This window comes from Acomys russatus, chromosome 18 (genome assembly GCF_903995435.1).
Source record: "Acomys russatus chromosome 18, mAcoRus1.1, whole genome shotgun sequence".
Lineage (NCBI taxonomy): Eukaryota > Metazoa > Chordata > Mammalia > Rodentia > Muridae > Acomys > Acomys russatus.
In genome coordinates, this window is record NC_067154.1 from 62,193,030 (window position 1) to 62,206,939 (window position 13,910).

The window sequence follows — 13,910 nt, forward strand, 5'->3', positions numbered from 1 at the left end:
AAGAGCTACTAGTGTGGGTGGATCCGGCCTCCTCCGTTAGAGAGGTCACCTCGCTCTGTGGGAGTGCTCCAGGCAGTCCTCGGCTGCCGCTTTTGAGTCTCCTGAATTGAACGCAGAGGAGACCAGTCACCAAGATGGGGAATATCAGCCTGGGCTTTTTTTTTTTTTTTTTTTTTTGTCATAGCAGGACCGTCTTTGTTTCTCTGAATTAATGTGTCTACAGAACTGTTTTCATTCTGTGTCCTGTTCACCTGAGTGCTGCTGTGCGCACATTTTAGGGTTTTGGTGAGGGCGGGACTAATGGTGGAAATTGTTCTTCAAGATGACTGCCGGCGGGTCAACTGGTTTAACTCACGGCGAGACACAACCCCAACCCAAAAGCAGGTACTATTTTATCATCAAAGGATTTTTATTTTCCTGCTTTCTTCCAGTGGCTAACAGCCTGTCTAAAGGCACAATCGTGTCTTCGGTTTGGGGTTAACTTACTGTGTGCTGACAAGAACGCATCAGCTAAGACTCCCTTTTTAATGCTCTTGGCAGCTTTATGGGCTTTGCACATGAAGACATTTCCTGTGCACTTGAGGTCGCTCCCGGCTTGGAATCCGAGTCTGGGAGTTGTTCAGTGAGTATCATTACTCTTACGGCAAGTCTTGAGTGGCTTGTTACGTTTTTCTGAGGACAAACCTGGGCACTTTGTGTATTTGTATGATATCCAACCTTTGGGGGCACTTGACAGCTTGTAAAGAGTCATGTGATCCTTTTAGCGAGTCTCTTGGGAACTAGGGAGATATCATGACTCATATTTTATGAAAGGAAACTCAGGCCCTTAGGAATGATTTGTTCCATGTCTCACAGTTCTGAAAGAGTAGAGCTGGGCATCATCTGCGCATGCGTCGCCCGATGGCCACGCCCCTCTGTGTGCCGCGCTGTTACCAGGCACTTATTTCTTCCCAAGGAATAAAAAAATACAAGGACCCCTTCTTTCTGAGGAAGAGAATAATGGCAGTATGTTACCTTGGAGCACCTTGTTTCTTTCTTCTTCTTTTTTTTTAATATAATTTTTTTTAATGTTTTTTTTTTAATTGATTTATTCTTGTTACATCTCAATGTTTATCCCATCCCTTGTATCCTCCCATTCCTCCCCTTGTTTCTTTCTTTTATCTCTCTCTCTCTCTCTCTCTCTTTTTGGTGTGGTAGTTTTTGTAGTTGTTTTAAGTGGAGTTGTTTAAAAGTTTTTCCTCAAGACTTTTATTTTGTGTGGGACTGGAAATCAGACCCAGGGCCTTGTGTGTGTTTGGGAAACACTTTGCTACTGAGGTCTGTCGATGTAAAGCTCTTGTCTGAAAGGAAATAAGAGATAATATTCAGTATGCTGGAGTCAAATATGAGTGGTCATGGCCCGGGACATAGTTTCAGGTGGACCCAGGTAACAATGGCAGTGGTTATGCATACTTTTATAATCACAGAGCAAAAGTCAACTTGGCATTGGCCAACTACATTGGTGAGGAAATTGGGTGTGTGGGTTAAAGGAAAGTTTATGGGTTTCAGATGTCACTTGAGTACAATCTTGACCTTTGGTTTTAAGGAAGCTATTGGTTAGCCGATTTAACATGGCTTTAACTGGTATTTGAAGTGTTAGGTCAGATTCAGAAAAGTGCTAAATGACTGTTAAGGAGACTGGACACAATCACGAAGGCCTCAATAGTGCTAAAGACTCCATTTAAAATGTATTTATTATTTATGAACTTATTTATGTATTCATTTGTGTGTGGTTGCTTGCATGCCACGGTGCATGTGTGCAGATCAAAGGGCTACTTGTAGGATCGGTTCCCTCCTTCCTCCCGTGGGGCTTGGGATCAAACCCAGGACGCCAGGCTTGGTAGCAGGTGCCCTGACTCAGAGCGCCCTTGCTTGCCTCCTAGAATCTTTAATGTGGAGATTCTTAGTGTAGACTGTTTCCCGGGAGCTTCAGGTTACAGGCGCTATACCAGCAGACAGTGCGCACAGTGTCTTTGAGCTTGCAGTCTTCCTGTGTCAGCCTCCCAAGCAGCTGGGATTACAGTATGTTTCACCACACCTGGTGGTGCTGGAAAGTATCAGAGAGTTCTGGACTGAGCTTGTAACCAGTTTATTATATGCTTAAGAAAAATAAGAAATGTTACGTATTTTTGTGTAAAGTTCTGAAGAATTTTTACTAAATTTGTTCCCTACATTTAAAAACATAATTTTTAAAATTTATTTTTAATTAATTCAGATTACAACTCAATTGTTATCCCATTACTTGTATCCTCCCGTTCCTCCCTTCCTCCCGCTTTCACCCTATTCCCCTCCCCTAGATCTATGACTGAAGGGGACCTACTCCCCCTCTATGTGGTCATAGGCTATCAAGTCTCATCTTGGTAGCCTGCTTATTCTTTCTTTGAGTGCCATCAGACCTCCCCACCCAGAGGAGGTTGTCAAATATGGGGCACCAGAGTTCATGTGAGTCAGTCTCTGCTCTCCACATAACTGTGGAGAATGTCCTGTTCATTGGGTAGATCAGAGTAGGGGTTTGATGTTTACTATTGTATCGTCCTTGGTTAGTGCAATAGTTTGAGCAGACCCCCCCTGGGCCCCAATCCACCCATCACAATGTTCTTGTAGGTTTCTAGGACCCTCTGGGTCCTTCTATTTCCCTATCTCCTATATTTTTTTTTACCCAGAGTCCCAGTAGGATGTCCTGACATCTATCACAATCTCCTGGTAAGTGAAGACTTTCATGGGACATCTCTTTTGAGCTAGTGTCCAATTATAAGTGAGTATATGCCACATGAGTCTTTCTGCTTCTGGGTTAACTCACTCACTATAATCATTTCTAGTTCCATCCATTTGTCCACAAATTTCAGGATTTCTTTGTAAAACCATAATTTTTATGTTGTGGTCTTAGCAAAATTATGTTTGCCTTGGCTTCTTCATTTTTCAGATTTTCATGAAGGTCTTGGTGGGACTAAAGATGCAGAACCAAACCATTTATGAGCCGCAGATTCAGACGGTGACTGGGAAGTCTCTTCCACGTAGGCTCTTGTCTTTCCTGGGTAGTTCTGTCTCCTCTAACAAATCCTATGCGTGGTTACTGGCTCACTCAGGCATCCACGCTTTCTCAGGTGCTGGGCTACGGTATGGAGAGTTCACATGTCCGCACACCGTCTTCTCGCTGTGTGTATCTGTCTCTCCTACAAAAGTGGCAAAACACAGTCTCAGATCTTATAACCAAGTGCTTTTAAGTAACAGTAAAAAGACTCCAAAAACTACTGGGGTCACTCAGGCACTCTGTTACATTTTCTCCTATCAATTTATGTGTAATTGGTAATAGATTTGGTTAATTCTTGAACTGTGTGGTGGAGGTGTTTTTAAGCCTAGTTTTACATTATTGATCTTTTCTTAAGAGTAAATAGACAATATGCTGATTTAGCTGGCTCGAACATTCTTTAGAGATTAGCTGCCTAGAGTTTCCTGGAGTTTTCTCTTCTCTTGGACCCAGCTTAGCCAAGCCCATTGTTCTTGGACCAGTGGAGTGTGATGCGCTTGAGGTTTTTGTGCTGAGAGCTACCTAAGCAATGCATGCTCATGTTTTCAAAATCATATAAGTTCCTTTGCATCTTCTGCTCGTTTTTTGTAACAGAGGCTCAGCAGTGGCACCACTTCCACCATCTTGGCTGTTGTGTGTAGTCTGAATGAACTGCATTTTCCTGTAACTTCTGGGGGGCGTTGTGCACGGGTACTAAGGTCTTATTTGGGTGATAGCAGTTCAGGTAAGCGCAGGTCCTTGGGGAAAAGTCAGCTGAGCTCTTGTTTTCTAGCTGACAGCTTAACAGTGTCCAAATGGGCTTGAGCTGAGGAAGCCTGAGGCTGAGCATGGGCTGGCCCTCCAGCACCTTCTTCCTGTCCTCTGTGGCACGCTGCATTTTAAGGACTCCCTCCCCTAAATGACACAGCCTCATTTTCCATCTTGTCATTCTTACTGTTGTTTGTTTTTGTTAACTATGGAGCTTTCGTTTTAATGAAAACTGATAATTTAGAACCAAAACTCGAAGTGTCATTGTGTGATTTAATTACTCTGCCTGGCCACATTTGCTTTCTGTGGATCTATCTCTGAAAACCACTTTGGGGAGCTGACTCATAGCCCGCAATTAACGCTTTAGGGTTTTAGGGAAAAGTGTTTCCCGGTAACTGGTGCTTAGTCCTACAGTTGGTCCGTTGGCTTTTCAGGTTTACACAGGAGTCATTGTGATGTGCTCATTAGTTCTCTGCCCTGATAGTTTTCTTCTGCCATTAGCGCAGAGCCTCAGTCTGTTGTCCTTACCTGCTGCAGACGCCCCTGTTGCCCGGCCGCGTCCCATCTCACTTATCAAACCCTTGTGTCGATTTTTCTTTCCTACCACAGTTTGTGCTGCAGCGAGCAGTCTGGCGATGACTCCCCATGTTAGCATGTCGGTTTCTTAGGTGTAAGCACAAATGTTTAAGTATTTATAAGTGTAAATGAGTATTCTGGAATCTAGATTTTTTTTCTTTTTTTTTCCGAAACAGGGTTTCTCTGTGTGGCCCTGGCTTGTCCTAGCCAGGCTGGCCTCGAACTCACAGAGACCCGCCAGCCTCTGCCTCCCTGAGTGCTGGCCCTGCTGGGAGTCCTTATACAAAGCTTTGCTTGTTGCGAAGACATTTGGAACTGATAAGAAAGAATCGTCGTTTGTTCCTGTTCTCTAAGTGACGTGGCTGTGATACTCAGAATGTCTAGGAACGTCTAGAGAGCTCTTAGTTGACTTCCCTCATCAGAAATGAGCCATACCAACCAACACCATTGTTTTGTGGGCTTTGGCCTGAACCCTATTCCTCAGGAATGCTGGGCAAGCTGTATCCATAACCCTTGATGCTTAATTCCTTAATGGCTAAAGGCACCATTTGAGTTGCGCCTTACACGAAAGAGGTTTCAAAGGCTCGGTGACCAACAGCAGTCCGACTGCACTCAAGGCCACTCAGTGGGGGGGTCCATGCCTAGCACTGGGAACTTAGGTAGCTGCTTGTAGCCTGTGAGGTCATGGGTCTTACAGAAGACTCTGCTACGGCAACTTCCCTAACTGTGTCCTTATCTCACTAGTCATCAAAGAGGCTTCTTTTGACAAATGAAGGTGATCACAGAAAGCCACAACTGGTCAGAGTCTGCAGATTAACTGCCCCTGGGGTATCTGCCCCCACTTAGGGCCTCTACACATGAGGCTTAGGCAGTATCCAGGGAGAGAGGGCAGCAGGAGAAGAGACAAGACAGGGGCATCTGCTGTGAAACAGTCTCCTTTAAAACACAGGAGAGCAGGAAGTTGGGAAGGAAGCGCAGGGAGAATGTGGTCCAGGTATGCCGGATGACAGTTTCAAAAAATTAATAACACACACACATATATTGTATTTTAAATATATAGTATATCTTATATAATACATTTAAAACATATTAAAACAAATACATAAAATATAAACGTACACATGTTTTTCGAGACGGGGTTTCTCTATGTAGCCTTGGGTGTCCTGAACTTGCTTTGTAGACCAGGCTGGCCTCTGCCTCTCGGAATGCTGGGATTAAAGGTATGCATCGCCATGCCCTGCATAAATTTTTTTTTTTTTTTTTCACCACAGTGTTTCTCTGTGTAGTTCTGGCTGTCCTGGAACTTGCTATGGAGATCAGGGTGGCCTTGAACTCAGAGATCCACCTGTCTCTGCCTCCCAAGTACTTAAAGGATTGAAGGAGTGCACCACCCACCTGACTAAGGTATCTTTTTTTTTTTTTTTTTTTTTTTTTTTAAGAGCATGTTGGCATGCTGCTGCAGCAGACCACTGTGTGGTACAGTGTTAGGGAGAGCTGGTCAGAATGCCAGCTCCTCCTCCGTTGCATGGGTGAAGCTGTAGGGCTGCATATGTGACCCAGCAGAGCTGTGAGAAATGCCCAGCCAGCTTTTACATCTAAGGTTTGTTTTTAGCGTTAGCTGAGGCTAAATATACAGATTTTGTTTTGTTTTTGAGAAGGGAATATTATCTTTGTTACTAAGTTTTTTGTGACACTGGACTTTATGTAGCTGTTCAACTGAGGGCGGTAGAAAGTTGAATTTTCCAACTCCTGGAAAATGTGTTTTCCATTTATTTTTAAATTTTTAAATTTGCTCTTTGAAAGTCTCAATGGTGGAATTTTTATCTGAAATGGAGGGAATGGGGAGAGCTCCCTGGTGTATCATGCCTTTTCCACTCAAATCATAACTTTGAACAGGCACTAACGTCAGGGTGGAAGATGTTTTCATCTTTAAATTTCCAAATAAGCTTTTCTAGCCCTTTTGACCTTCAAAAATTAGAGACTGGTAGGACCCAACTTTCTGGTGTACAGGATTTGGGGTGGTACGGAAGTAAAGTGGGATGCGGTCTTGCTCTGTATGTGGACGTGATAGAGTTTCACTCCCACTCGCGGCTTGTTGCTCTCTTGGTGGTGTAAGGCTTTAATCAGTAAACTGTCTCCTTTATTCTCCCACTCTTATTTCAGGTAGAGAATACATTTTGTAGTCTTATGTTTCCCCAAGACCCTGTTTCTTGAGTGAGTGCATTCTTAGAAAACTCTGGAAACATGCAGCCCACCTCTTGCTGTCTGTTTCCCCTTCTTCCCGTTTTTTGGGTCTCTCTTCACCAGTAGCTACCAATAAACCAGTTTTATTTAAAGTTTATCTTCTTTTTGTACATGTGTGCTTGTGTGTGCATGTGCATGTATGTTCATGTCCAAGCGAAGGTAAGAGGGCGGATTGCAGGAGTCAGTCCTTTTCTTCCACCATGGGTCGCAGGGATCGATGCCCTCAGAACTGTGTGGCAAACACTTTTACCCTCAGAGCCATCTTACTGTCCTAGTAAATTGTTCTTTTTTTTTTTTAACTTGGTTATACAATTTTTCTTTTTTGACTTTCTGATTTAGACAGTAGTTTATTAGTTGTGACTTAAAAAGACACAACTGACAAACAAGGAATTAGATGTAATCAAAATTAACTTTTTAAAGCCTCAACGGACATGTAGAAACTAAAAAGCAAATATACAGAATAAAATAATTCTGCTCATATACCTGATGCAGGTATAAGGCTGGACTACATCAAGCATCCTTATAACACAACAATGAATGAAAATTTACTTTGATCCTGGTGATGGTGGTGGACCCTTTAATCCGAGCACTCGGGGGCAGAGGTAGGCGGAACTCCTGAACCTGAGGCCAGCATGATCTACAGAGTGAGTTCCAGGACAGCCAGGGCTACATAGAGAAACCCTGTCTCGAAAAACAACAAAATAATGAAAATCGAATTTGAATAATGGACATAGAATTTAAATAGGCATTTCCATAACAAGATCATAAAATAACACATAAGTGTATGAAAGGCACTTCTGCAAGCAGAGGCAGCTAGCTGGACATAATGATGCACACCTTTAATTCCAGCACTCAGGAGGCAGAGGTAGGCGGATCTCTCAGAGTGTAAGGCCAGCCAGTGCCACACAGTGAGTCCCTGTCTCACAACCAAAAACCAAAATTCAAACCCAAATGAGTAAGACATCTAATCAGAGGCATAGTCAGACCCCCATCCCATATGTGTTACAGTTTTCATTAGTCATTTTCTTAATGCCTTATGATAGACGTTCTCCAGAAATAGTTACAATATAATAGAAGTGACCTTGATTATTTTTGGATTTTTATCCATCAAATTCTTTTTGTGCCAGAAAAAAAAAATTCCTTCAACAAATTAAAAAAAAAAAAAAAAAAGAAACACTTCATTAATTACTAGTCATTGTTAAAATTGAAAACTTGAAGCTCCTTAAAGCCACAGGTTTATTATTTACTTACTTACTTACTTACTATTTAGGGCCTTTAGAGTGTTAGATTGATAATCTACCTCTGAAACACACACCTAGTCCTCACTTTAAATCACATTAAATTCCCTGTGGTTTGTGACAGATCTGACCTTGCACTGTCAGTGTGCAGTAAAGCTCATGATGCCTTGCTGCACGTACCCTTCAGAGGCTGCCTGTCATGGGTCACCACCCCCTCCCCCTCCCTCTCCCTCCCCTCTCCCTCTCCTCCCTTTCCCCTTCCCCTCCCCTCCCGCTCCCCCTCCTCCTTCCCCCATTCTGTTCCCATGTTTCCTTCTCTTCTTCCTTCCCCTCACACTTGGCTCCTCACACATGTCAAGAGGAAGTGCCTAGAGTTATCGCTACCCTTTGGTAACTAAGTTATATTCTTAGCTCTGCATATATAGGCTGAAAATCTCAGGTAGAAACAAACTGGAAGACGAACCTGAAAAAAAGTAAATTCCACAGGAATCTAACTCCCTTCCCTTTTTTCTGTCTTCAATAGCACGTTCCAGTGTATTCACAGCAGTGCCTAGTGCTGTCCCAAAGTCTCAGTTCTGCGGGAGATGAGCCTAAAGAAAAAGTAAGTGTTTTTACAGTCTCAGCAGCTGTGTATGAGTGAATGGCTTCACTTTCTTGCTGCTCCACACTGTTTGGAGGACTGATTGAATTGTAGTGATGTGTACTTACTTATTGTATTGTTGGTCTATGTAGGCTTCTTTTCTTTCTTTTTCACATGTGTGCGTCTGGTAGCATTTCTCATTAGCATCAAAGGTGTTAGAAACATGGATTCTGAGGCTGGAGAGATGACTTAGAGGTTAAGAGCATTGGCTCTTCTTCTTCCAGAAGACCTGGGTTTGGTTCCCAGAACCTACACGGTAGCTAACAATTGTCTGTAACTTCAGTTCCATGGGATCTGACACAACACTCTCTGGCCTCTGGCGGGCATTGCACACATATGGCACATCGACATACATGCAGACCAACATGCATACACATAAAATAAAAATATATAAAACCATAAAAAAAAAAAGCCAGGCATGTGGCACACACCTTTAATCCCAGCACTCAGGAGACAGCATCAGGCAGAGCTCTGCTAGTTTGAGACCAGCCTGTTCTACATAGTGAGTTACTGGAAAGACACAGCTACATAGTGAGACCCTGTCTCAAACCAACCAACCAACTAACAAACAAAAAACCCCCAAACCCAACACCAACAAAAAAGAGAAAATGTGGATTAATTTCTTAAACCAGTGGCACTGAAGATGTGAATTTGTCTGTTATCATTCTTAACTCTTGTATGAACCGGATAACAACGAGCCTTTTATCAGGTACCTTCATGGATTTAGCTTAAATAAGAAATCTGTCCTCAGCTGCTGGCCTGGTGGATTCCTGATGCCTTGAACTTGACGGGTCAGTTAGCTAGCCAAACCGTGTGGCGCCATTGCTTTATTTCCCTCAGGCTCTTGGAGCCTTGTGAAGCAGCAGCTTGAGGTCCCGCAGGAACCTGTGCCTCTTCTGGCACCCAGAAGCCCCTCTGTCTTCAGCATGGCTGCCTTTATCCGGTCCATGGCACCACTTTGCCGTACCCAGTATCCTGGACACAGCTTTGGCAGGGCACTTAGCACTGTCGGCTGTGGTTGTACTGTGCTGTCCACTGACGTGCAGCTCCTGCAGACGGGGAGTTTAGAGCTGGGTCACTCCATGCGAGTAAACAGCCGATCTGGGAGAATTTTTTTATAGCAGTGCTTGTCTTTGGGGCAGGGACCAGGATGAATCTTCAGCGCTTTAAACTTTCTGAGGGGGCTGCAGCAAGGAGCAGGGCCAGCTCCCTCTGTCTCTTCACCCCAGGGAGCCAAGCTAACTGTACAGATTCTGTGTCAAATGTAAGTATTTCACATAGATTTTCATATAGATTTCTGGCTGATTACACAGATCCCTTAGAATGGGGCATGAGTGTTACAGGAATGAGTACCAGTTGCTAGAGCTAACACTTAAAAAGAAACCTCTTTATTGATTGTGGGTTTTACATCATGTGCCCTAACCCTACTTCATATCTGCCCTTTGCCCTTACAACCTCCAAAGTAAAATAAAAACCAAAAACAAATAAAAAATAAACAAACCAAAATAAAGCATTAAAAACATCCCAAAACTATAGTATGTCACAGTGTGCCCCACAGTTAGTGTGTCACAGTGTGCCCCACAGTTGGTGTGTCACAGTGTGCCCCACAGTTGGTGTGTCACAGTGTGCCCCACAGTTGGTGTGTCACAGTGTGCCCCACAGTTGGTGTGTCACAGTGTGCCCCACAGTTAGTGTGTCACAGTGTGCCCCACAGTTAGTGTGTCACAGTGTGCCCCACAGTTAGTGTGCCACAGTGTGCCCCACAGTTAGTGTGTCACAGTGTGCCCCACAGTTTATCTTCCTGTTTACCTGCAAGTGTTCATTGCAACGTGTCATTGGTCTGCTTAGAGGCCTCTGGCGTCTGCTACATCATCAATACTGGATCCTCACTGGGACTCTCCTTGGACGTCCTGTTGTTACCCTGTGTCATGGAGACCCTGAGGCATTGGGTCTGCAGGACCAGACCCTTCACTTGCCCCAGCAGTTCATAGATGGGGTGGATGTTGGGGTGGACCAGCTCAAAGCCCTGGGCCTGGGCCTGGACCTGGGCCTGGGTGGTAGCTGAGGGGGTCAGCCTGACAGCTCTCCTGCACCCACACCAGTAGGATGAGCTCTCTAGCGCTGCTCCCCACTAGGTCACCCAATTCTGCAGGCAGCAAGGGGCAGGGTTAGCTCTCCTGCCCTCGTGCCCTCGGGGCTAGCTCACTCGAGCCTTCAACATCAGATCCAGCTCTATTGTGCTGCTCAGGCAAGGTGCAGGGCCCACTCTCCTGAGTGTTGCAGCTGGTGAGGGGTGGGGACAGCTCTCCTGCTCTCATGACCCTCAGTGAGAGCGTGCTTACCTCCAGGCTACTGTGTCATGTCAGAAGTTCCAGTGGCAGGTGCCACTTCATCCCTGCCTGCCCTAGAACATATAGATTTGTTGGTTCCATCCTGGGCAGCCTGGCTCCAGATGGACTTGGAACCACTGCTCAAACAGGAAGTCAAAGGGACTTATGTGCCTTTGACTTGATAATGCCTTATTACACATCTTTGTGCAAACAGCTGCCTAGTGTGTAGCTAACAGCCGTGAAGCCGTGGCTTTTACCAGACGTAGCTCACATGCGTAAGTGTGGCTTTCTTAGGAAATACATACTGTTTGATAGGAATTTATTTTGACTGTTTGGAAAAAGAAAGGTAATAGCCTCACAATAGCAGCCCTGGGTGAGAGTAGATTATCGTAAGGGTCAATGTGATCAATACTGTCCCAGGCTGGGAGTATAGCCACATGTGTTATCAAGGTCAAGTCAAGACCTTGGAAATCCTTCCAGTTTTGAGGTTTAGAACTTTCCAGGTAGGCTAAAAACTATCTTTCCTAGAATACATAAGTACCTTTTATTTTGTTTTTATTTTATGTGTATGAGTGTTTGCTGTCGTGTATGTATGTATGTATCCCACGTTGTGCCTAATGCCCAAGACAGTCAGGAAAGGGTGTTGGTTGCCCTGGAACTGGTCACGGATGGCTGTGAGCCACCATGTGGGTGCTGAAAACTGAGGCTGGGTTTTCTGCAAGAGCAGCAAGTCCTGGATGCTAAATCCAGAACCTTTTAATAAGGTAGGCATGTTTCTCCATGGCAGTCAATATAGTTTAGTTATTGCATAAATTAGCCTAGTCAATTGATGCTTGGGCCAGATCCAACCAGATGAATTTAATTGCTCTTGGGCTGTAAATAAATATTTATAACATTTACTATTACTTTAGAAAGTAAATGTTTAGTAGAAACATTATTATTAATTGTGGGAAATCTTGCTTTTTTTTTTTTTTTTTTTTTTTTTGTCTCAAAGCACTAGTAACAATTTTCTTTGTTGTCTCTTGTCAGACTTTTGATAAAATTCTCATTGCCAACAGAGGAGAAATTGCGTGTAGGGTGAGTAGAATTTGAGCTGTTTTCTGTTTTGCTCTGAGATGTATTAAAGTCCCTTAGCATGTGGGTCTCGGCTAATAGGTGATGTGTTTTCACTAGGTTATTAAGACTTGTAAGAAGATGGGCATCAAGACAGTTGCCATCCACAGTGATGTCGACGCCGGTTCTGTAAGTACATTAAAAAACTTTTTAAAAATTTAATTAATTTATTCAGATTACACCTCAATTGTTATCCCATCACTTGTATCCTCCTGTTCCTCCCTCCCTCCCGCTTTCACCCTATTCCCCTCCCCTAGGTCTAAGACCGAGGGAGACCTCCTCCCACACCATATGGTCACAGGCTATCAAGTCTCATCTTTGTAGCCTGCTTATTCTTTCTTTGCGTGCCACCAGGCCTCCCCACCAAGGGGGGTGATCAGATATGTATATTTTTACTTAGTGTCAGTCAGGACTTAATTTGGGTCTGTTGGGACAGATGTGAGAGAGACTTGCTTCATCTTCCCCGTCCCTTGCAAAAGGTGTGTCCAGTTTTTAAAACTAATTGCTCACTGTTGTCACAAACGCAACAGAAGTGTCATAATGTCTTAGCCACTTGGTCAGCAAGCAGCGTAAAACAAAGCATGAGAAAGTTGGGTGGAAGATGAGCATCTCCCCAGCGTGGAAGATGACCAGGCGGGCCGTTTACACAGTGCTCGCTTGTGAGCATCTCCCCGGGGTAGCCCCAGCACCACCCGGGGAAGGAGTGCTGTCGCTGGCTTTACCTTTTCTAAATGTGCTAATGTGTTCAGCTGTGAAAGTTGGATAAATGAGAGATAGCTGATGCTAATTGGGTCTGAACAAAAGAAGGTATAGCATTAAGCCGAGAATGATACATAGTTTTGTGTGGCGTTTACACACAGCAGGTGTTTTCTACAGCAATGAGCTATGAAGGAGCCGAGAGGTCCCCTGGGAACGGAGTGGGGACTGTCAGAAACTTAGGGACTGAGATATGACCGCCTATACTTTTAAGTTATTGCTTTTTCCTTTTGCTCTATTTTTGACAATGTCACCTCTAATAGTTTAGTAATTAATTTAGTAAAAAGATCTTTAAAGTATGGTGATTTAAAAAAATGTTTTATTTGAAACTGTTACTTATTTTGTCTTACTGTAACTTCTTTTTCAAAAATCTAGATGAAAGAATTGCAAAGTAATAATAAATAAAAAAATAAATGAAAGATAAATGTTAACTATATAATTTATTTGATGGTTGTATTTAAAGTACCTTTAATGAAAAGCAATTAAATTTGTTTTGCATATAGAGTTTGATCTGAAAAAAATTTGATCCTAGATTCTTGGTTAATTTGTTTTTTAATTTGATGATTTCAGTCATAGTAATTTTCATTCCTCATAAGGTTTCTGTCCATACTGGCTCACTAAGAGGAGAGGGGTCTTAGTGCAAGACTGTCCACTGGGAGTTTTAATTGGGTTGCGGTGTGTTTGTAGATAATCTAAACTTCTTAAATTCCCTGTTCTCCACTTGATTATGTTGCTTTTATTCCTTTCAGTGGTGTCTTGCAATGTGAAAGTGTAAGTTCTATGCTTACTTTGGTACACTTATTCTGAAGTATTTTTTTTCATGCAAGTATCTATGCCATTAAAATGTTTTAAGTAAATGTATAGAGATGCAGTTGGTTATGTTTGGTCTTGTATACTGTAAAGAAACCGAGCTTTCTGCTTGTATTTGGAAGACTCTGCTTGGTGGTTTTCCTGCCTTCGGTTGGTTTTAGAATATCTTAGCAGGCAGGTGTAGAGGCACACACCTTTAACCTCCGGATTCAGAAGGTCGAGGCAGGTGAATTGCTGTGAGTTCAAGGCCAGCCTGGTTTACACAACGAGTTCCAGGGCAGCCAGGGTTACACAGAGAAACCCTGTCTTGAAAAACAAAAATAAAACAAAATAGCCACATGCACAAAGAATTGAATATCTTACCCCTGTCGACTGAAAGGCTTCCTATG

At 43.4% G+C, this 13,910-nt stretch overlaps 1 protein-coding gene across 3 annotated transcripts in view; it reads left to right on the forward strand.

The window, feature by feature from the left end:
* Positions 1 to 13,910, forward strand: part of Pcca (propionyl-CoA carboxylase subunit alpha) — an 842,751-nt gene that overhangs the window by 557,766 nt on the left and 271,075 nt on the right. For 2 of the 3 annotated variants that reach the window (XM_051160990.1, XM_051160991.1), the window contains exons 2-4: positions 8,396 to 8,473; positions 11,872 to 11,919; positions 12,016 to 12,084. The exons of the other annotated variant lie outside the window; for it this stretch is intronic. In XM_051160990.1, coding sequence (XP_051016947.1) covers positions 8,396 to 8,473; positions 11,872 to 11,919; positions 12,016 to 12,084 — 195 coding nt within the window. The remainder of the gene's footprint in view (positions 1 to 8,395; positions 8,474 to 11,871; positions 11,920 to 12,015; positions 12,085 to 13,910) is intronic. 3 annotated transcript variants of the gene reach the window in all.